At 42.1% G+C, this 23,706-nt stretch overlaps 1 protein-coding gene across 11 annotated transcripts in view; it reads right to left on the bottom strand.

The window, feature by feature from the left end:
* Positions 1–23,706, bottom strand: part of mef2d (myocyte enhancer factor 2d) — a 115,635-nt gene that overhangs the window by 40,949 nt on the left and 50,980 nt on the right. For 8 of the 11 annotated variants that reach the window (XM_037785176.1, XM_037785177.1, XM_037785180.1 and 5 more), the window contains exons 3-4: positions 21,116–21,319; positions 4,301–4,438 (exon numbers count right to left, since the gene is read on the bottom strand). In XM_037785176.1, coding sequence (XP_037641104.1) covers positions 4,301–4,438; positions 21,116–21,319 — 342 coding nt within the window. Of the gene's footprint in view, positions 1–4,300; positions 4,439–4,558; positions 4,694–21,115; positions 21,320–23,706 lie in introns of all 11 variants that reach the window. The other 3 variants (XM_037785179.1, XM_037785185.1, XM_037785186.1) reach the window with 1 other exon arrangement.

Genomic DNA, 23,706 nt, shown 5'->3' with positions numbered 1-23,706 from the left:
ATGCAAGGGTAAATCAGAATGAATTTAACTCATGGCCTACTTTCCCTTTCCCTCCCTCTTGTCCTGGAAGCCTTTGAAAGTTGTTTTTTTTTTGCCCTTGTTCAACTTTACAATTGTCAAATCCTATTTGTTTAGCAGCTGTGGATTTAAACACAAAGGCAACATAAGGGAAATGTTTGGTTGACCTTTTAGACGACGCAGCAGTTGACCGGTAAATTAAGTTGTTGCGTCCCCCTCATGTACCTCCATCACCTCCACTCCCTTCCAATTTTCCTAATATTTAAATAAAAAAGAAAGCAAATGACTCTCTGCTCAACGGCTAAGAAAAGTCTCATTCTAATGAAAACTGTTTAATCTGTTTAAACGTTTGTTTCCGATGCTTTCATGGTGTGAAATTACAAAATGAGCCTTTGGGTCACCCAGTACATAAAGGCAATACCTTAGAGAGTCACCTCGACGAATTATAATATCAAGGTTGTTAACGTTCACTGATGAAAATATATTCCTTCATGGCTGTTTTATTCTCCTCACAGGAAACATACAGTACTAAGAGTCTATTGAGGCAAATGGTATTGAGTAGGATGCTATTCTACTGAGGCAACTTTCTTTATCCAGATATACTGGTGGTTTGCGGGCAATAATGTAATATCAGAAAAATAATGAAATCTTCCAGAAATAATAATTTGTGAATTAGATAATGATGAGGGTTTTTTCCATGCATGAATGCATTAATTTTAAGTGACATTAAAGCTACTATATTGTGTTGATTTTGGCCGTCCCTGTGGACAAAAGCGGTAGTGTTTCCGAGCACCAGAGTCCCTTGAGAAAACCTCTCATTTTGCTGCAGCAGAGTCAGACAGTCTACACCGCTTAGTCCTGGTTCTGGTTCTCCCGTGCCTCCCTTCCCTCCAGTGGGCCCAGCAATACGGCCTGGGCCTCCAGCAGCGTGGTGTTGGAGTTGGCTCCCGGCGAGGACTGGCGGCGCAACAAGGAGGCGAAGCTCTGCTCTTGGCTGGAGGAGGAATCGCTGCTGCTGGGCGCAGAGCTCTCCACCTCCTGCCGGAGCACCGACTGCAGGTCGAAGGCGACAGCGAAGCCGGATCTGGGTCTGTCTGCAGCAGGCTGGTCGCTACCGGAGGCCCCACTAGAGTCTGAGCTGATGGGGTTTCTAGTGAACCCTGCGTGCCCAACGACCGGCATTAAGAATAACTAGATAGAAATAGACAATCTTCTCGCTGATGGTCTTGTTTGGTTATGTAGGTCATATAGAGACATCAGTATTAAATAAAGACTGTTACATATCCAGTTAAAAGTTCCATGTAGTAACATTAAATGCTTCAGTAATGCTGACAAAATGTCAGAATGTATTGGTTATTCATTGTGAAAGCCAAAAATGTGAAAACTAAATCACAAGTGATTAACTGTGCAGCTCAGGCAGCATTTTTGGTTTTATGTTTCACATTCACACTGAGGCTCTGCAGGAGACATTCAAGACGTTCAGCTCTTAGCTAAAGGGCACCACGGAGCTAGTGTTAAAGGAGGAAATCTATTTCTTATTCAATTTCTTCCTGACCCAGAATCTCAGAGCCATGAACAGGATCAAACCGCAGACCCTCCGGTTATAAAGCTCCCTTTTTTCCTCGCTTCCACAGTGCCAGTGTAACAGGAACAGAAACGTTAGCTCGGGGCTCGTCTAGCCAAGTGTCCTGCCCGTTCTCCCTCGCCACTCTCTCCCTACCTCAGGAGGTATTTTAGTACAAGCAGGATTAAGCTTGTATATCCCGGCCCCTAGCTGTCATGCTGGGGATTATGATGCTAGGGGAGGAGTGGTGGGTGGTGATGTATGCTTCCGTTCTCTGCCCTGTGAAAGGTGTGCTGGGCAAGCCTGGCAGGCGGAGAGACTGAGGGGCAGGGTGGTAGTGGGGGTGGGGGACGCTACCCGCTAGCGGCGTTCGGCTAGCATCCAATTGCAGAGCGCCAAGAGCTGCGGCTCTCCAGGGGAGGTAGATTGAATTCTATTTCTTTGGAGAACTGAGAGGCGGCATCTTTTATCTATTAGGCCTGCTTTGATTTATGTGAGAGGATTGCAGTTACTAATAACATTAACAGAGTCTTTGTGGTAGCTATATTTTAAAGGAAAATGTCCAGTTTTTTTAATCCCCGCCTGAGTCGTATTTATGTAGTTTTGTTTGTCACTGATCCAACGTATCGCGAAGTAACAGTTCGTTGTATGCCGTTGTATGAGGATATATTGCGTAGTTGAATTATTTTAACGACTAAATTGGCCTACTCAACTCTATCTGTCTGTCTGTCTGTCCTTTGATCTTCTCAACAACCATTTATCCGATCGACTTCACACTTGGCGGGTGTATTGCTGAGGACCCAAGAAAGCGCAGTGTCGAGTGTGAAGTTGTTTGGATGGGTGCGTCTCGAGAAAGTTGCAAGCAGCAACACTGGAGGCCAAGCAATTGACCAATTACGAACAAGCGCGCTTTGAACGGGCACTGCACTAGTTTTAAAAATGACCACAATAACCAAAAAGACGAGCGTCTTATCTATCGATGCATATATTACATGTTCATATTCATGTCCCTTTTCATAGTACTAGAAGTCCCTGAATGTTCTACATAGTGCTTGTGTTCGACATGCAGAGCAGCAGCAGCAGCTGGTAAAAGGTCAAACACAGATTTTGTTTACAACCTGTCTAGTATGATTGTCTCTCCAGATGAGTTAAGAAATTAAGTTATTAAATTATATGAAAATAAGACCCAGGTTGTTAAAAATAACCTGACACAACCCTTCATACATGATATTCCGGACTAACCGCTGTCTGCCTCTCCTGCAGCGCCGCAACATGACTACGTCCCATCCCAAGTGACCAATCAGAGGAGCAGGCAGACAGGAAGAGGGGCTGTAAATTGAGTGCTACTCATTAAAGTGACATTAATGGTATTATTGAGCACGGAGGAAAAAATGAATCACAGAGAAATTGGCACAGGAGCGGAGCGGTAAAAGGAGGCTGGCAGAGTGCCAGGCAGGAGGCAGAACCTGGATAATGTCAGGAGCACATCCAGCCGGAGGAGCAGGACTAAACTGGGACTACAGTGACCTCAGTAATACTGTAAATGATGTCCATTAGAAACTGTGTTACCCGCATCAGCCCTGGTGCACATAGAAGCGTCTGCAATTGCACGCTTGTTTCTTTAGTGTTGCTAAGTATTACACAATTGGTACCGCCAGCTCAAAGGCATGCTCCAAACGTGTTGATTATTACCATAAAACATGATTTCCCCCTGCGATATCAGTTGCTATGCCAACTTTTGTGAAAGGGACCTAGTTAGCACTCCTCTCCCTCTGTTGTTTATTCTTGTACATTACTGAACTTGCGGAGGCATCAGAAACAGTGTATTAAAGCCATAATACCCCTGAGGATGCTCTTCACTGTGATGACTGTGACTTCAGGTGAATAATCACAGTGAGGCATGCCCTATTTGGTGGTATACTGCTTTTTCTAAGGATTTCTTACTCACACTAAGTTTATATAGTCTTTTTTTTTTATTAAAACAAAATATGAAGTCTGTCACGACACATGGACTACGTCACATGGTTTATGGCGTTACCATGGTTTTGCACTTGGTGGCTCACGTTACCACGGTCTTGGAAAGGAAGGAGTGAGCGGAGGGGTATTTAGGTGGTTGCAATCTGCAACCACACCACTAGATATCACTAAATCCTACACACTGACCATTTAATCGACTGAAAATGAATCTGCAACTATTTTATAATCATCGTTTCAAGCAAAACATGCTGAACAATTTAGTTCCAGCATCTAAAATGTGAGTCTGCTTCTTTTCATCCTGTGCAAACTGAATATCTTTTGTTTTTGGATTGTTGGTTGGAAGAAACAAGACATTTAAAGACGTCACCGTGGGCTCTGATATTCATCATTTTCTGAAATTTTATAGACTGAGCTATTAATCGACCAAACAAGAAAATTACCTGCAGATTAATTGACAATGAACATAATCATTAGTTGCGTCTCTAATTTTAAAAGTTTGCCCTTCTTGCTCAGTCACACACCGTCAGAGGGGATTGTGGGTAGTGATTTGGTGGGTGGGGGGAGGTGCTGGTGGTAAGAGGTGAAGTGGAGGAGGTAAAGGGGTGGGGAATGGTGAAGGCGAGTGCTCTGTGAGTAGTCAGGCCGCCATCAGCAGCCGGAAAACCTCCGGTTGTCCGGTCAGCGGCAGCAGCAGGAGGGGGCAGGGTTACACAGAGGAGGGTGGAGGGGGACGGTACTCACTGACAGCCTATAGTTCTGCATCATTTTATCAAACTCCTCGTCAATTTTTTTGTATTTCTCCTCAGTGCGGGGGGTGAGGGAGAAGGGCTCCTCGGGGTCTGGGCTCTCAGAGTCCCGGTGCTCTTTCTTGTTCAGAGCCTTCGTTCCCCAAACAAAAGAAGAAGAGGGCAGACAGAGAGAAATAGAGGTAGATAGAGAAAGAGAAGAGGAAGAGAAAGGGTAGGTTAGATAAAGTGACAAAAGTGTGACGGTACTCACGCCGTAGCGTTTGAAGAGGCTGTCCAGGTCCTCGGTCTTGCGGTACTTCTCTTCATTTAGCGGGCTTTGGTCGATGGAGTCGTCTCCGTCGGGCTCGGGGCTGTTGCAGCCGTTAAAGCCTTTCTTTCGCAACGTCTGAAGCGGTCATAGAGGGGTAGAGAAGGACAAGGAGGAGGCACATTTACATTTCATTTTTCATGCACTTTTTGGGTTGCAATTTTTTTTTTGTTCACACACTTTGTGAAGCCATTTTCATTTCACACAAACACAAATGACCATCTTGATTGCACCATATCTACTGACTCCCACACTTTTCATTGTATAAAAAATGAAGCAGTAAAAGTCAGATGGAGCAGTTTGACCCTGGCAATGACATACAATGAGTTTTTTCTTTTTCCCAACAGCGTCTTCAAGAAGTAGAAAAAGGCCCCTTGCAGAAAACACATTCTCAACCTCTGATAATCTTCGATCGATTTTTGAGGTCAACGTTCGTAACATCTGCCGCCCACGTGAAAGCAAGTTATTACCACTGAATCTGCACCTGTTCACCCGGCAGGTGCTCTCAGGAAGTCATGGATTAAAAGGGTGAATCAAACACAGACTAAAATTCCAAAAGGAGAAAGCTTTGAAATGAAAAAGCATGTGCACCCCCATCTAGGCCCACCGTGGTGCTTTTAGAGGGCCAGACCTATAAACCTGAGCTGCATGTCAGAAGACACACTGAAGCATCGCACCTCCGAGCACACAGACTAATCAACAGTGTTGGTAATTGGTGTGAAGCTTTGCTCCGAGGAAAGTGGCTGAGCGAAGCGAAAGGGTAACGGGTGAGTTGGGAAGCACGCGGCTGTGTTAGCGCCGCGGCTAACGGCAGTCAGGTTGTGTCAGTGCTAAAACACTTAAGAAAGGGCGAGAAGAGAAAGAGAGGGAGTGGTGGGGGGTGGAGATATAGGCTCTTATTTTGAGAGGATTCTGCTAAACGAGATTTGCCGTTAAGTAGCTTTGCCTGGTGGGCCCTTGACCACACAGCCAAGCAGATAGATCCTCACAGCAAAATGGATCTTAAACTGGAGCTGGAGAGCCTTCTGTGGTCCAAATACAAGCTTTAGCCCTGAGAGGCGTAAGAAGAAGAAAATCCCTCGCCTTGAAATCTATCAGCAAAAGGAAATAGACTGGAGTACACTGCAAAAAATCTCCATCTCATCAAGCCGATTAAATCTGTAGCTGAGTCCTGAAAACCTTATTGTCTTAAAACAAGTGAAGAAATCTGCCAGTGCAGAAGAAAAATATTACATCCTCTCCCCGATAGATATGACCATCAGCATCTTGAAACAAGTAAGAGGCAGGTCGCTGCACTTGAATCATGAAAAAATAACTTAATTTTTAGAAAATAGTTGAAGTTGCAAGTATAATTGGGCGATAATTCAATACGATAATTTATTGTCTTTCAATGGAATCGTATCATATATCGAGATATCATGATATACAATTACTTTGTCTAAATTCACATACTAACTTAGAAGATCTGATGTGACATATTTTGAGGGAATATCATTTGATTTTGGTTTTGTTTTTACATCACACTTAACATTACCTCTCAGTTCAATGCGATTAACAAACGGTGTATGAATAGAAATATGTATTTGTTTTTCCTCAAACTGTTTCTGTTCATTTTGCACTAAAACTCTTAATTAAATGAGAAAATACTCAATAGTACTTGTCATTTGTCAAGTATTTCATTCACACAGAAGTATATGAAAAAAAGATTTACCATGTGTTTATATAATATACATTTTTGGATTTACTAGAAAACATGCTATATCGTGATATATGTCGTTATAGAGATGTGAAATTACCTATATAGTGATAGAAGATTTTTGCCATATTGGCCAGTTCTAGCTGCAAGCATCCAACAGTATTGGCAAAATAAGACTTTAAATGTCCATACAGGTGATTTTACATTGTTCTCTGCTGTTCTGGGCAGCCATTGACTTCCATTAATGTATGTACTTTATGTTAATCTATTAGCAGGCTCTTGGGAGCAGCGGAACCAGCTGTAAACACAACTTTGACATATAATGACCTTACGAAGGTTATCAAACAGTAAACTATTTACATATCCTGAAGACATGGAGTTCATTAGCATTGATTTGGAGATAATGAATGCAAGTCCAGTATTACCCTCTGCTTGTAGCTCTGGTTTGGTCTCCACCAACTCCTGAGATAAAATATCTGGCTCATTGGTTGCTAGACGTTCCACTTTCTTCACCAGCTGCTCGCTAACTTTGTCAACAACTATATCTGCTGCTTGGTGACAGACTGATGTGCTGCCATCATTGGAGCATGTGCAATATTTACTTACATGTCACTCCAAGCCACTGATTATGTGCAGTATTCCTACTCCAACCACACATGTCAATCAACACCCCGATACACATCACTCCTTATCTGTCACACTGCACCTTTACTGGACTTTCGCTGCTGCTTAGTTGTATTTCATTGTTACTGTATTATACTTCATATTGCTTATATTTAGTACTAATATTGCTGAGATTCTGTACTTTTTATTGCTGATGTTTATAACCTCTCATGTCATTCACAGTAAATATGTGTGAAGTCTTTAACCTGTTAAGCCCATAGCCCATTACCTCGGAAAACAATAAATAAAAATAACTACCCAAAATGAATCAGGATTAGCTCCTCAACCATTAGGATTAGATACATATATCTGGTCTCCTTTGAAAGTTAAGAAGCTAAGGAATATGAATCTATTGTAAGTAAACTAAACTATATTACCATGGAGACAATGGAGATGCAATAAAAGAAAAGAATATGATTTATTATCCTCGCCTAGTATGATAAAAAAGATATTCGCACACTTAGATCTATGCAGTATTTCACTTTATTCTAAGCTTCTGGTCAGACCGAAAGCTTAGAATAAAGTGAAATACTGCATAGATCTAAGTGTGCAGAAATCTTTTCTATCATCTTTTGGACTCATTGATTTCTTCCAGCACCTTAGCAAAGATTAAGACAGGTGGCGCGGTTGTCATCCTGCATTGCATATCCTCGCCTAGTATAAAATCTTAATTTCAAAGAAAAGATCACAATTATAAAACGGATCCCATTGATAATAATGCAATTGAATGCATTATACTACTCTTCACTACAACTGGGACTGTACATTTGATGAAAATACACTAAAACACACCGTTTATGATACAATTTATAAAGATATGCTCAGGTACCTGGTCCGTCGGGCTTAAGAGGTCAATGCAATGCACCGTATAACGCGACTGCAATTTCATTGTGCTTGCATAATGACAATAAAGGTCTTGAATTTAATTGGTGCCGGGCAGGTAATGCACATTATAGGCTTAGAGAGCTTGTTTGTTGAAAACAGCTGCCTTCTGCTGCAGCAGTGAGACTACATAATACAGTACATTGCCACAAAAACAAAACAATGAGCTGCAAGAACAATAAAACACTCCTACGGATTAGCGTAGCTTCGACTTGATGTTCACTGTGATGGACTGCACAACTGACGTGAGTTGTAAGAGTCTGATTGATTTTCAAGCCATTCTGAAATGAACGGACATCAATTGATATCTAAAAATGGTAGGATTCAAAAATCTAAAAGATTACAGTATGCATTTGAAAATGCTAAGCAAAAATGTAAAGCCTACATCATTCGTAGTTAAAACTTAAAAAAACACTGGTTTGGTTCTTCAAGGCCTCAATTACAGACACATGAATAATATTTTTTACAGTGTATAACTTCATAGATTATCCATAAGTAACAAAGCACTCTAAGATCATATTCAATACTTCACTTACCCTTTATTTTGTTTAATTAATTATGCTGTGTCAAGTGTGACTGCAGTCTAGTGGTGGTCTGATTAAAACATAAGCACATGTTCATGACTCCCACTGCGAACAATCACTTCTAAGTGAGGATGATTCAACTACGTGCAATTCAGCCTCGGAAGTGGAGCCGGCGGGAACTCGTACTCACACAAAACCCCGAGGAGGCAGAGACAGAGATTCTCTTTAATTTTGGATGAATTAGCCTTAAATCGTCAAAACAGGTGAGGGCAAGAGGGTAATGATGCCATTTGGATGTCAGGGTAAAGACACTTACAGTTTTAATAACAATAGCGCTCTTTGATATGCATCTCATTAAAACTGGAAGCCATTATTATTATCGCAGTGTCAAAGCGGCGTTTTATCTACCCACAGAAACGGGTTATTAGACAGATTTGTTCCAACACAGCGACAGTCGCCTGATTCAGCTGTTCAGTCTCACCAGAACAAGTCAGCGCTCTGATCTGCAGCTTAATGCAAATTTTTTACGCACAGGAGCCGCCACCACACGCTTTGTTGTCCACAGTTCATAGAAAACACACTCTGCGCTGGCTGCTGGTGTGCTGATATATGTGTGTGTGTTCTGACCTAAAAAAATCGAGAGAACAAAAGGAGCCATAGGAAAAATAAAATAAATAAAAATAAAACAGCTTCGACATGACAATGACGGCGTGTGACAGGGCTGCGTGGAGGACGTGATCGAGGTGTGGACCTCCTGCCCCCCCACTGTCAGGACACAAAGAGATCAAGAGCTAGTAAACAAAAACTATGATGACACCGGAGCCATGCTGGTTCATCGATCACATGTACTGACACCCATATAACACATGACACACATTTGAATACTTGTGACGACTAGGGTTGGGAGATTGGACGAATATATCGGTTATTGTCTATGTTTTTTTGGGCGATGTTTGTGATTTATCACAATTAAATGTTTTAATCGACTGACAGCCCTAAAAAAAACATGTTTAAATGAACCGGGATTATCCTTTAATCTTTAAACCGAGTCTTTACCTATATCGGCTTATTCAAATTCTCACTTTGTACAATATCTGCGCATGGCAACTACAGTTTGGTTATAGGAAAAGATTGTGGTTATGGCAGATAAACTATGGTTAGTGTAAGGTTAGAAGTAGGCAACTAAAACACTTGGATAAGGTTAGGGAAAGACCGTCGTTATGGTTCATAAAAAGGCGAATATTAATTGCAGGTCTCTGACAGGACGTGAACTCTGCATGAAAGTCAGACTCGCTACACGCCCATCTGCCACCCTGAACTCCTCACTATTACTTCCCGCCTACGTCCTGCATCGGCACTTAACGTTTGTATCGGACATAAATCATGAAATATGGACTAAACTCTTGGGAATGAAAAGATAAAATGTCCTCACATTCCAACTTTGTCCTCGCCTTACGATAATGTCCTCACTCTCAAGGTCTAAACCTGAAACTGATCACACGGCACGCTTCCTTCTTACACTGTCTCTCTCCATGTTCCTGCATACGCACAAACACACACTTGATTTGTTTTTTTTGGATATCACAAGTCTCTCTCTCTCTCATGTAAACAGATATTTCTTGAACATTACAGTACAAACATGGGCATCTTTCCCTTTTCTCTCTCCATCTCAGTCTCTCTTTGTTTCTCTGCTCCAACATTTTGTGTTAAATTACGGTGCATTCACATACTCTCACTCTCTCTCTCTTTCTCTCTCTCTCTTTCTCTCACACACACACACACACACACATGCACCCTCTGTAGTCCACTGATCAGCTTGTCTCTCAGTCAGTCAGCCATCTGTTCACCTGTCCACCGCCTCTCTCCCTCTCTCTCTCTCGCTCTATTGTGTTGCCAGGGTAAGAATACCCTGCAGAGCACCACGCCGGCCTCTGACTGGCTACGGCTGCTGACAAGCCCCGCCCCCGCCTCCCTCCCTCCCTTCCCCTCTGGCTCACTCGCTCGCCCACCCGCCTGTCCGCCCGACCTCTGTTTCCAGCTCTTCATGAAACGCTGCTGCTCTCTCCTCCTCTTTTTGTCTCTCTTTCTCTCTCTCTCGCCCTCTCATCTCTCGGCCCACCACCTTTAACACATTTCTCTCTCTCTCTCACATAAAAGTGCAAAGTCTCACACTCGTCCTTCTGTGTTTTTCGCCCTTAACATCTCTCTCTCTTTCTGTAATGTCTCCATATGCGAGTCTCCCTGGTCGCTCATTTCCTCTCATCCTCTTTCTCTCGCTCATCTTTTTTCCCACCACTCTCTCTCGCTCTGTGTCCTCTTATGCCCTCCTCTCTCTCTCTTGACCTGTTCCTGGAGCTTTCTCATCGTATTTTCTCTCCCTCCTCCCTGCTCTTGCTGTTCATCCCCCACTCTCTTCTCGGGCTGGTTATCAAACCGCAATACTCTTTGGTAAAACCTGAAATGCATCCGCACCGAATATCCAAACACAAGTGAAGGAAAGACGACAGTCTTACCAGCTCTCCGTGTTACAGAGGATGCTTTATGGGTCCATATTCTTTGTTCTTCTAATTTTGTAGAGCTGTCCTCGACCCAAAAAGATTCTAAGTCGACTAACACTCATATGATTTTGTCGACTAATCGATTAGTTGATTTAATCGACAGATCTGTAAAACTGAGTTCCTCCACAAAGAATCACACAAAAGCATCACTTTAAATCTTGTGTTTACCAGAGATATGCTCACAAGTTTCTTAAAAAGCTTAAAAAATGACTAATCAACTAAATAAATCTTAGTCGACTATGACCAATTAGTCGCTTAATCGACTGAGAGGGGGTGGTCCTATAATATTGTCATTCTGTTTCTCCATATTCAAATGTCTGTCCACCCTGGAAGAGGGATCCTTTTTGCTTACTCTTCCTGACATTTCTTCCCATTTAAAGGCTTTGTGGAGTTTTCTCTTTCTCTAAACAGAGGGGTCTAAGGATAGAGGGTGTACTAAAATATTCAGACTGTGCAACCCTCTGTGGCAGGTTTGTGATTTTGTATGAATAAAACTGAGGTACTGAAAGTTGGCATCAAAAGCCTGCTCAGATTCCTAATGTTGTTTTCTTCTTCTTCCTAATTTGAATCACAATTTTGCCAATTATAGATAAACACATATTTACATTCCTCAAGGTATTGGTACAGAAAGTCAGGTTGTCCTGTTGGCCATTTGCCTGATGAGTCGCAGTGGGCTTAAAGTTTGGGGAGTTTTAATGCAGTGTGAGAATCCATTTTTTTCTTACATACGCATCTTTGTGTGTTTATGTGTTTTTCTGGATAATGACTGTGTACTTTATATGGATCCAGAAGGACTGATGTAGCAGGCAGAGTCTCTAGCTCAGCTCTGGTTAACACAAAGCAAAATGTAATGTCACGTCCCATTGTAGCGTGTCACATACAACTGCATTAGACACACACAAAAGACACAAGACACACACAGCCTCCTCCAGTCAGTCATATGGGACATCATGTCCACAGTCTCTCCACTGCGCCGGCTGCTGAGCTGCTCAGATGTTGTATTATAGATCAGCAGTTGTTGTTTCTTGTGTCGCTAACCTACCGAGCTGTGAGACAACAGGAAACCGTCTCGTTTACTGCTCAATAAACACGGACGCACTACTCGGAAATGTCTAAAATTAACTTTAAATGTCACCCGTCGGTAAACCAAAAAATAGGAAAGAAAGACCAAAGAAAAGTATCTAGCAAGTTATGTTCACTGTTTCAATAAATGAGTCACACTCCCTGTTTTAGTGCTTTTTCGTGTACAGAATTAATGTTGCGTTAATTGAAGAGACGAATGATTAAATGTTAATGTAAAACTGATTTATACTGAATCATCTTTTGTCCATTATTGACTCGTGACTTTTTATAATAAACAAATCAGGTTGTCAAGTTGGACATATCATACAGCCTGTTTTGTTTTGTGTACTTGCATCCTTCTTCTTCTTCTTCTTCTGACAGTTTCTTCCCTCCAGCTCTGACTGGAATCTTTTATCCATGAGGTTAATGGACCTCTGCTCCTGGTTCTCGGGAGGCCTCGGGACGACTTGCTTGGTTACAGAGGACGTCAGCCAAAACAGATAACATCTCGAGCCCTGATCGGTGAACGTTTGTCTGCACTCATGGAGGCTGAACAAAAGGGTGGCGGTCCATTAATGAAGACTTTTGTTTCAGAAATGCAAAATGTCTGTTTTTTTTGTTGGTTTTTTTATGAGGTGGGTGCCGGGTGTTCATCATTCAGTATCTCTACATTATGAGGGAGTTTGGAAATGAGTCACTAATTCGTCAATCAAGGACTTTCAGCACTTAATATCTTTTTAATGGAGTCTTGGCCCTTTTTCATTGTAGGTCTATTAATCATTTTTGCGAGATATCAGTTCAGAACATAACACTCAAGAGTGTGTGGCACAATGACATCGCTATAGAAGACATCTATGTGAAGTCATTGACCTTGAAATGCTGCGGAAATGCTGTTGTAATAAGGAGAAATTACTTTCAATTAACCCTCTAACTCACTCAGATGAGACAATGACACAAGATGACTCACCTTTGTACCTTGCCTTAGAATCAAACTGTTAATGCAGCTAAGAGCAGACATAAAAAGATCAGATGTCTTTTTTAAAACGCCTCTTTATGAGTCTGTTTTCTAAAATATTGATGGAATCATAATATTGAATACTGTCCCTGTGTGTGTGACCTCTAAAATGTCTAAATAAGTTGTTGGTGGTGCTGAGTCAACGTATCCTCAGGTTAGGAAAAGATCGTTTGGTTTAAAATAAGTTAGTTTGAAGTATTGGTTAAGTTAAGGGAACAAAACAACTTGGTTAGGTTTAAGGAAAAGATTGTAGTTTGGGTTAAAAAACGACTCAAGTGGCGTTGCTTAATTATGGAATTTACTAAAAAAGTAAACGTTGGTTTCACTCATGAACAGCGGTCTCCTGGTGTTTTTAGACCCACCATCCACCCCGAACTCTTCCCTACACGGACTTTATCACTCTTTATACTATGTCACCTGTCCTGGTTCATGATTTCCTGGGTTACATATGAATTAATTACGTGGGTTATAGCTGAATTACAGTGCATTACTTTTCGTTGGTTTAGCTACGAAAAGTGTACGAGAACAGCCTGACTGGGTTGATTCCGGCAGGCTATTTAGGCCTGTTACATACATGCTATCAAGTGTTGTATCTTTTATTTTCTTTCTTTTATATTGTTTGAACATTGTGTGAAATAGTTATGTCATGAGTCCAGCACAAGGCACCTCACAAACTTTTGACTGGTCACTAAAAAAACTCTGTAAATCACAAAATACCATATTCTTGAAATGGTTAAAATGTTCAAATATATTTGTAAATGATATCTCCCTATATTATGGTCTTAAGGTTGTTTCTCTACACTGCCAGGTATTGAGAATTGTAGTAGTTTTTGCCTTAAAAACAGTCACATTTTAAGACATTTAGACAAATAAATATGTGTGTGTAATGTTTTATATCTAATTGTAGAATGTGAACTCCTTATTACATCACGTATCATCCAAATAATAACCGAGGACATGACCTCGGTGCCCTGGCTGGCTGCATCATTTTGGTTATTGATTGAGTGTTCATTAGTTGGAGTTTGTCAGGCTTGTCTTCCTGTGATAAAGGCCTGTTTATATAAATGTAACTTCATTCAAACGAGTCCCAGTGAGAGTGATCAGCTGACCTAAGCTTACCAATCACGTATGTGTAAGGACAGGTGACCTCGTCAAATCCAGATTAGGACCTCAGGATGCGACAGGTCTTAGGAGGTCCTCAGAGTTGGGACAGCAAAGCAGGATTATCTGAGAGGGAGCATTTCCAGGTAAACAGAGGCATCACCTTCAACCTGAGTGTGAGCTGGCGGCGGGGGGGTCACGGAGGGGGTTAGAGGTCTGGAGAGAGTTGAAAACACCCTTTGACAGTTTTGGGGTCGTGTAGTTTTTGTTGGACGTGTGGAGGCTATCATGGCGGCTAACAGAATCAGTCTATTAAGGGGCGAATCATGTCAAGTGGTGTTCTGCGATACGTGAGGCTCCCCCGGTCGCGACCCAGGAGGATCGGGGCGGCGCCCAAAGTCCTTAAGCCCCTGCGGCGAGGCTCGCTAGAGAGATCTGCCTTCCTTGAGCTGCTTAAAAGAAGAAAAAAAAAAAGGGCATCCCCCTTCTCCGCCCATCTTGCTTTCTCTCCTCGCCTATTCATCGCCGCTCTTTTAGCATTTCGCTCGCTCGTGTTCCCTCTGTCCCTCGCTCTCTTCCTTCCCTTGCCCTGATTGGGATCTGCAGTCAAGCGGATTAACACATCCTGGCAGGAGAGGCAGTCTGCCCACACACACACACACACACACACTCTTTCAAGCAGCACGTGCATCTCAGAGAGAGGCTGTGTGTGCATATGTATTGCCTCTCAGCCTTGCACTGGAGTGTAGGAATGTCTAACCATGTGATGAAGTCCATGTACACATACACACACAAACTTAAGTGCTTCTAAGCATACAGGGACATTGCAGCTCGCATGTACAGTACATACAGGGTGACTATACACAAACCAAAAACACTCGAGTGTGTATGTGCGTGCACGTATGAGAGTGTGTGTGTGGGCCTGCGTGACTAAATCCACACTTCATAATTTATACTCAAAAGCACTTGCTTGGAGAGACTCACGGAGGCAGAGCGGCAAATGGGCACATTTTGTGACTATCCAATTACGTCTCTCTCTCTCTCTGTGTGTCACTCAGTCAGTACGTCTGTCCTCGACCGGCGAAGTTACACCATGTGCCACTGCAGATAATCTTGTGACTCGAACAGTTATCATATAATCCATCCATACCGTCGCGTTGGCTGTTCTACTCTGAATTCCTCAATGCCAAGTGTCACGAACAACATGCTTCCATGTGACCCAAACAAAAAAAAATAAAACTCCCGCTACATTAAAACGCACAACGCTATAAAAAAACAAATATGGGGATGAATAAGATGTTGAGAGACAAATCAAATAAAAGCCAGTAATCAAATAATGATTTAGTCTCAGATAACAACTAAAACATCCAATTAATTCAGATCGATTTTTTGCTTCACCACCCTTTCTCAGTGTTACTGAAATCAACACTTCCTGCCAGTGTTTTTATAATAAAAGCCTTCTAGGGAAGTGAAGGTATTATACCCCCTACACCAATATATAAAATATACAATATAATCTCTATCAAAGAACAAATTATCAATAATCTCATTATTCCACAGCTGACAATAGTCCCCAACAAATGCACTATTTCCTCCTGTTTGAGTAACGTTTGATAAAAACTACAGTGGCACGTTGTTTTAAGAAATTACTGAGCCTTTAAAAAAATTAAACTATACATTTGTGAGACATTTTTAAAGATCTACATCTTCCGTAGGAACCAATGGTTCACAGACTGGAAGTCAGAAAGTCCTGAGAAACGGACTAATGTACCGTTTTTTAACAAGATTTCTTAAAATCAAGAATAATTTTGAATAACACCAGCCTTATCCTTTAAATAGCGCCTTGAGGTACTTGAATGTTTCCTGTACTATATTTTAAAGCTGAATATTACACATTTTATTCCACTAAATGTATGTGATGGCTGTATTTACTAGTTACTTACATACAGTATTAAGGTTTTACGTATACAGTAAAACATGTCTTATGCTTATTAATTTAAATATGTCGCTGCAGCTTTAAATATTGTTCTGTTAGCATTTTGGTATAGCTACTTGCAGTGTAGTTCAGCTATTTTCTTCTCAAATGTAGGTTTTGAGGAATTTTTCCAGTCTCTATGATTCAATATGCCACCGCAAATGCGAAATGGTAAGGATTAATGGAAAAATGGTTGGCGCAGACGACACTAACACCCGCTTAACAACGAGGCGTGCGTTGCAGCACATCTGGCAGAGGGGACAGCTGAGGACAAACGCTGGAGAAAGTTGCTAAATGCCTCCTGGCCTACAGAGAGGACGGGTGGGGGTGGGAGGTGGGAGGTGTAGGAGCACACTATACAGGCCGGTATAGGAGGGAAGCTCCCATGTAGGACACACACAGATAGAAGCCGACACACAACCGAGAGGCTAACCAGGACTGAATATTGTATGAGGCGCTCTCATGGACTGCTGCAGAGCGTGCAAACAGAGGGAGAGAGAGGTGGACTTATGCGCGCGCAACACATACACACACATAAAAAGAAAGAGAAAGAGACAGAGTGACACACTTGAAAACACAAACACATGTACGCACACAAACAGGGCCAGTGGAGCTTGAGCTGATGTGGCCTGGAGCAGCCCAACGCCCTGTCACGGCCCGCGCACACACACCCACGCACACACACACACACACACACACACACACACACACACACGCATGCATACACTTAAGAGCCATCTGCAGCTGGAGATACAGCCTCCAGAAAGGCTTTACTGCTGACACTCTGAGACAGACAGAAAGAGAAGGATAAGAAAAGAAGGGAGAAATGGTCGTGACCGAGTGAATCAGGAGATTAGGAGGCAGGAAAGAGAGGAAGAAGAGTGAAAGGAAGAGCGGAAGTGACAGTGTGTGTGTGGAGGGGGGGGGCATAGCACCAAACTCTGCTTCCTCAGTCTTACCTTCTGCCCACTCAAATCCAAAACTGCTTCACCAACACTTTTACTAAGATTTCAGCCCTTATTGAACTTCATCCATCAGTCCCAGGAACTACACTAGGAAAGCCCCTTTTTGACCGCAGGAACTTTCCCCAGGGACTAGGAACATTTTGAGGAACTCATTGCGTTTCAACCGCAGGGGCCAGGGTCTAAATTAGGAATATATTTACACATGATACATTTTACCCCCCAAAAAGCCCTGGTTGGGGGGTAGTGCTTTCTGAAAGTACAGGAACTTTCAGAGTGGAGTTTGCAGGGATGACCATCTCTGATTGGTCAAACACGCACAGCGCCGCTGATTCAACTCGTGTACCGCTTCATTCATGAAACAAGTAAGTATTCCAGTATCGATTTAGGACCATTTTAGTATGAGGGGCGAGCATTTCTCTTTGTTTGATAACATTTGAAAGTAAAGTTAGGCTTTCCTACTGGCTTCCCTACTCATTTTGAAATAGACTGAGAATGAGAGCGTTATTGTTTTGTGGCGGTGACGTTCTAAAGCATAAATAAATAACCATCAAACACTCAACAGATGATTTACTGTGGAGACAGACTGCTGCATTTCATTCATTATATCCAATATGCAGCAGTAAATGTCATCGCAGTGAGACAAAACCAAGGTTTATATATTTTTTTTTCAACATGGTTTTTAGCAGCTGTATAGTGTGTTTACCCCTGCAACAACATAGACTGTACAAAATATCGACCCAGTCTCCGTGATGTCTTTTTCTGTTTCTGAAGAGCTGTTGTGAAGCTTTAAATGGGTGGCTCCGGCCGTCGCCATCTTGGCAGTGATGACACAGCATAACTCCCAGCTAATCAAACATGAGGAAAGAGGTGAATCGTTGGTGGATCTGAGGCGGGCAGGGTGACGCAGCAGAGCAGACAGCTAGCAGCTAGCGACCTGGTACGGCATCTACCTGTCACTCAAAGCGGCCACATTCTCAATTATGCCTGACTTTAAACCTTAATAGAATTTATATAAAATTCACCCCTGTACAGTTGTCATGAATGGGGAAATTAGGATCAAGTGGCAATTCGAAAAACTGCCGTTTTCGGAACTTCCGCGTTGGCTTCATTTCTCAGCACCGGAGGGTGGCGCTTGGCGACCGCCCTCCCACATCATGTTGCTTTTTCAGCGAAGTAATTTGCCTAATCTTGGCATGTTTTGGAAACGCAGACAACAATGGGCTGAAGGAACCTTTTAGTCCCAGGACTAAAATGACCAGGAACTTGTTGTTGGAAATGCGGCTTAAAAGTCTACTAGGCCAGTTAGTCCTGGAAACCATTGCTTGCTTTGTGTGTGAATGGAAGTTGAACAAGTTGTATCAACCTTGCAGTAGCGTATGTTTGACCAATCATTGACATCAAGTTGAGTAATCTCAGCCACGATTATTCCTGGGTCGTTGCAAAATACTACCCCCAGAACAGGCACTTTTTTGGGGGGGGCGGAAACTACATTTAGACCCTAATTTTTCAGTTTGAAATGTATGGAGAACGATAGTGAAACTTCCGGGTTCCGTTCTCAACAGTACGTCGACTTGTTCACTAGATAAGGATGGTAATTATTTTTTTTAAAACAAGGTTCCTCATATCCTAAAAAGGGTCCTGGGAAAGTTGCAGTGGAAAAAAAGGTTAAACTAACTGTATTTGAAACACCTCCAGCTCACTAGCTAGCGATTGATTTAGAGGTTTGTGGATAGTTTCAAACAACTTGGAAAAGAAGGATGCCTTAAAGCAGCAGTTAGAGGTCGGAGGAGCCTCCCAGGGGTTTATGAGATGAATCAAACAATATTTGAAGCCTCTGGGCTTCTTCCACTAACATATTTGATAAAACAGCCTGAAAAGGGGGAAATACAACTAATGATTTGGTGTCAAAGTTCACCGCTCCTGGGATACAGGTAGGTATCGCTTTGTTCATAAGGGCTGTAAATCAAAAACTGGCAGAGAACAAATGTTTGAAATTGATATTTTTATCCTGTTGGAATATTCTCACTTGTTTACCGTGGTGATAATGCAGGAGTTTAGGAGCAGCTGATAAAAGCAGTCCTGAGGATTCACTCACAATATAATCAATATTTTAGATAATTACCAATATTACTTTATACAATTTAACCCTGATTACAGATGTGCAAATAATGGTTTTATTTCAAAATAATGTGACCAATTTGACAACATTTTCCAGTCTGAAATTCTTGAGTAATTCATAAATGCATATGATTCTTGTGTGGAAACAGATCTGGACTCTGTGACTCAGTCTTTTATTGGCCTAAATCTATTCACAAGCTGACCATCTCATTTTGGAAACTTTTTTTCTGCTTTTCTGTGTGTTTTTTGTTGGATTATGACTTAAACCTGAGTTTTTCGACATGACAATAAAGCTGTGGCGGTGACTTGATGTTGACAGTGTTTGTGGTGGACCGATCATGAACTCCTGCAGCAATAACGTGTGAAAACAAGTGAGAGAAATATTCAAAGCCAAGCGAGATCCAGCTTTAAGTCGACCCCTCCATATGAGGCCTAAGTGCTGTACTGCAGTGTACACGGCTCGCTGAATCATACCTAACCATCTCGTGTTCAATTCATGAGAGGGCCATTATGTATAAAAGGGTCAGCAAGGCATGTGAATGTGCTGCGTGCTCGCCTGACGAGATCCAGAGAAGCTTTTTCCCCACAGGGTGGAAAGACGTTAGGAAATAAATGTACTCCTATTACAAAAACATAAAAATGGAACTAAATGATTGGCCTCACACCTTCTCTCCTAACCTCATCACTGACCCCGCTTCCACTCAATATGCAAATGATCAAACATTTTTCAGCCGCTCGACAGGCTCTTCTTCTATCTGGTGGCCATTTTGTGCCAAGGTGGTTTCCGATTGGTTCCTCCTTTGGCTTGTTGTTGTTGTTTTTGTTGTTGGAGAGGTCTCTGGGTAACAACGGGGCCGATGCCAGAGGGGTAAGGGGTGGAGGGGGAGGAGGGGAGAGGCCCAGCTGTCCCTACCACTGCCCTCCCTGCAAGCTAGCAGGCAGTAAGCCAGAGTACAGCCATAAACAACACTGGGATAGGCTGGACTCAACAACTCCGAACTGGACCGGACTGGAAAAGACCAAACTGGAATTGACTGGTCTACATTTGCATTTTCTCCCCATTGTCCTCTTAAAGGAATAGTTCGGACATTTAGAAAAATACAGTTAATTACTTTCTTGCCGAGAGTTAGATGAAAAGATCGATACCACTCTCATATCTGTCTGTTAAATATGAAGCTGGAGACAGTGAGCTTAGCATAAAGACTGGAAACAAGGGGACAGTTAGCAGTTCGCCTAGCCCTGTCCAAATCTGCAAAACTATTTTTATACTTTGTTTTTAGTAGAGAAAACCTGTTAGATTTGTATTTAGAGAGACAAACATGAGAGTGACATCGATCTTCTCATCTACAGTAACTCCCAGCAAGAAAGTAAATAAGCATAATTCCTAAAATGTCAAACTATTAATTCAAGGTGACCTCATTTGTTCTAACTGTGGTGTCTTTTTGCAGCAGGAAACACAACAACGTTTGGGCATGTAAGGACATAAAATCCAGGAGAAAATCAGCTTCAACAGATCATTTTTGGTAAAAACTAAAAACAAAAAAGTCAGCCATAGCTATACAGGACCGGGCTGGATTTAAAGTTAGACATCAGATCATCCTGGACCAAAGATATGGGTTCACACTCTGGACTGGTCTGGCCAAGATTAGATCTTAAAGATCCCACTGAGCAAAATAAAGTCTTATTTTAGTACCAAGCATTGGTGGGACGCACCAACAAAGACCATGATAAACACCACAGCAAACTGATTTCCCTACTTTCACTGACACACAATAAAACACAATCTATGAATGAAAATGTTTCAAAAGTATTGAATCCTTCATTAACAGGGAGTCAGTGCAGCGGACTTTCTGACTCATGGACAAAAGACGTGGTCAAATCAATGTCACTGTGTTATATTTAGGCAATTATTTCCCGTTGTTTCACCCTCCCACGCTTTACCTCGATGATGTCGGCGTTGGTCCGGCTCTCGTGCGGCTCGTTGTACTCGGTGTACTTGAGCAGGACCTTGTCCATGTCGGTGCTGGCATACTGGAACAGCTTGTTGGAGTGGTTGAAGATGATGAGGGCGATCTCGCAGTCACACAAGACACTCAGCTCGTACGCCTTCTTCATCAGACCGAACTTCCGCTTGGTGAACGTCACCTGGTGGAGGGAGATAAAAAGAAGAGGAGGGGGAAGAAGAAAAGAAGATGTGTCATTTTTAATCAAGTAATAAATGATACAAACACAGCAAAAAATCTCATTTAAAATCCATATTTTTTCCCCAAAACAAATTAAAATGTCATTTTCTAGTGTAGTCTGTCTTATCCTGTCATGTTTCACAATACTGATACTCATTTCAAGAATATTCTTCAAATAAAAGGAAAACTGAACTGGGGACCGGAGGAATTACCTCACCCTTTTGACATTTTTTGTTTTTTTGTTTTAAGAAAAATATGTCTTGAAGCCGCCCCTTTTCCCTAGATGATGTGGGCCCAGAGTTTTTAATTTTCAGAGGGCCAACAATGTCTTGCAGGACTACAGGGTGTGAGTGTTAACAAATGGAAAATGAACATTTACAAAAACTACAGACTGATAACCATCTTTCTTTCCCTCCAAATTCAACCCAAACCACATAAGCTCAGTTAAAAATAAACAGTCACTTAAACCAGACATTAAACCTTCTCACAAACAGGCCAGGCTTACTAGCAACAACTGTTTCCTTCGACTCTCTCTGTGAAGGCTGACTGTGTCTGACTAAAGCTGCTCACACCCTACATGTGTTGTCAGTGACATATCTTTCTGCTGCTGCTGCTGTCAGATGACCACAATACCATAAAAAAAGTCATGATACATAATAAAAACTTTGATTAAAAGTGTCTCAACATGCAACTACCCCAATCGGCTTCAGTTAAGTTCCTGATGTACTCCACTGACGGCAGGGTTGGACAGTGGACAGGAGTCTGTTTCCTGAATTCTTGTCGTCAAATAAATGTTGAAGTATTACTTAAAGGCTGAACTTGGGATCATCCTCAATAAGAGACGTATCATTTGAGCAATTCTTGCATTTCAACTCCCTAAATTGCTGTTTTATAGTCGTGCATTCAGGCTGACAGTTTGCAGTAGGGAGTATTTGAGGGGGAAAAAAACAGGATTGATTGTATGACACTACTTTGTGCTTTAGGAAACAGACTTCTAGACAGAGTGTCTAAACATGCTCTCTTTCATGTTCTCCGTTTGTATTTTGCACACACACACACACTCCTTTTCTCCCATCACACTCATTCTCCTCGTCGTTTTCACACTCTGTTATGCTCTTTTTCATGCTCTCTTTCTATGTCACACACTCTCTCCCGCTCTCTTTTCCACACTCTCCTTCTGTCACACGTTATTTCTCTCTTTTACACGCACATGCGCACACGCACAACCACACACACACACACACAAACAGAGTACGAGCCCCCTCAGTTGTGAACAAGCAGAACAGAACTGGGAGTGTTGCTGAAGCACCGGGTCCCTTGTTGTCTCCCGGTTGGCTTTAGAAGTGCTTCACTGCTATAACCAACTGCTACTTGCAATCCAGGGAGATTTGGGTTTGTTTGGATTAAACACACAGGATTGCACAAACACACAGAGAGACAGAAAGATTAAGAAACGGAGAGAAGGAGAAGCTTCAGGTACCGATACAATATCTGGTGTTTGATATGGCAGGAATGCAAGTAAGAAGTGTGTGAACAGATGGGATGCTGGAATTAACTGATGGCGTTAAAAGGGTTTCCAAGCATGCTGCTCTTCAGGCCACGTCCACAAGTGACATCAACACATTTTCCATCAGACATGACTAAAACACCTGCCGTGACATCACTAATTAGGGGGCGGGACCTGTAGTGCAGCATTCTTTGGTGTCTGCACCAAAGTATGTGATCGCAGACCGCACTTATAACAATTGTTTTAAGAACAAGCAAACTAGGCTGTTCTCATACACCGTTGGAACAGTTCATTAACAAAAACTATGCCGAAATATGTTCAGCCCTTTTTTTCCATGACTAAGATGAGGCAATGACGAGATGCCACAGACGTCATTAAACACTAACGTGACGATAACAAACATGCAATATCGCTGACGAAAAAAGACGAGACTAAAATGTAGTTTATGTAGCTTGCTGTATTGTGGTACTATAATGCATAAAGTTGGCAGTTTGCGGGTCAGGTCGGCTGGATGAGTAACGCATATTTTTACACGTGGGGTGGGCGGATCGGCTTTCATAACGGACTGGTGGGTGCTAACTGCAAAGCATTCTGCACTCTTAATCATTCAACCTGCGTTTTTCATCAGATAACGATAAGATATAATTGTATGTGAAATAAGTTTGACTAAAATGACAGAAATGTTCAATAGCCTAGAATCTGATGACTAAACAGGACTAAGATTAAACAAAAATAAACAAAAAAAGCGGTCAAAATTAAGAGAAAACATTTTGACTGAAATCTAATCACTTTTCAGCGACTAAAATGTTTTGAGTTGTTGTCGACTAAAACTAGACTAAAAC

Source organism: Sebastes umbrosus, chromosome 11, assembly GCF_015220745.1.
Source record: "Sebastes umbrosus isolate fSebUmb1 chromosome 11, fSebUmb1.pri, whole genome shotgun sequence".
NCBI classification, from domain to species: domain Eukaryota; kingdom Metazoa; phylum Chordata; class Actinopteri; order Perciformes; family Sebastidae; genus Sebastes; species Sebastes umbrosus.
The sequence above is the reverse complement of the archived record's forward strand: the minus strand, read 5'-3'. Positions and strand labels throughout refer to the sequence as shown.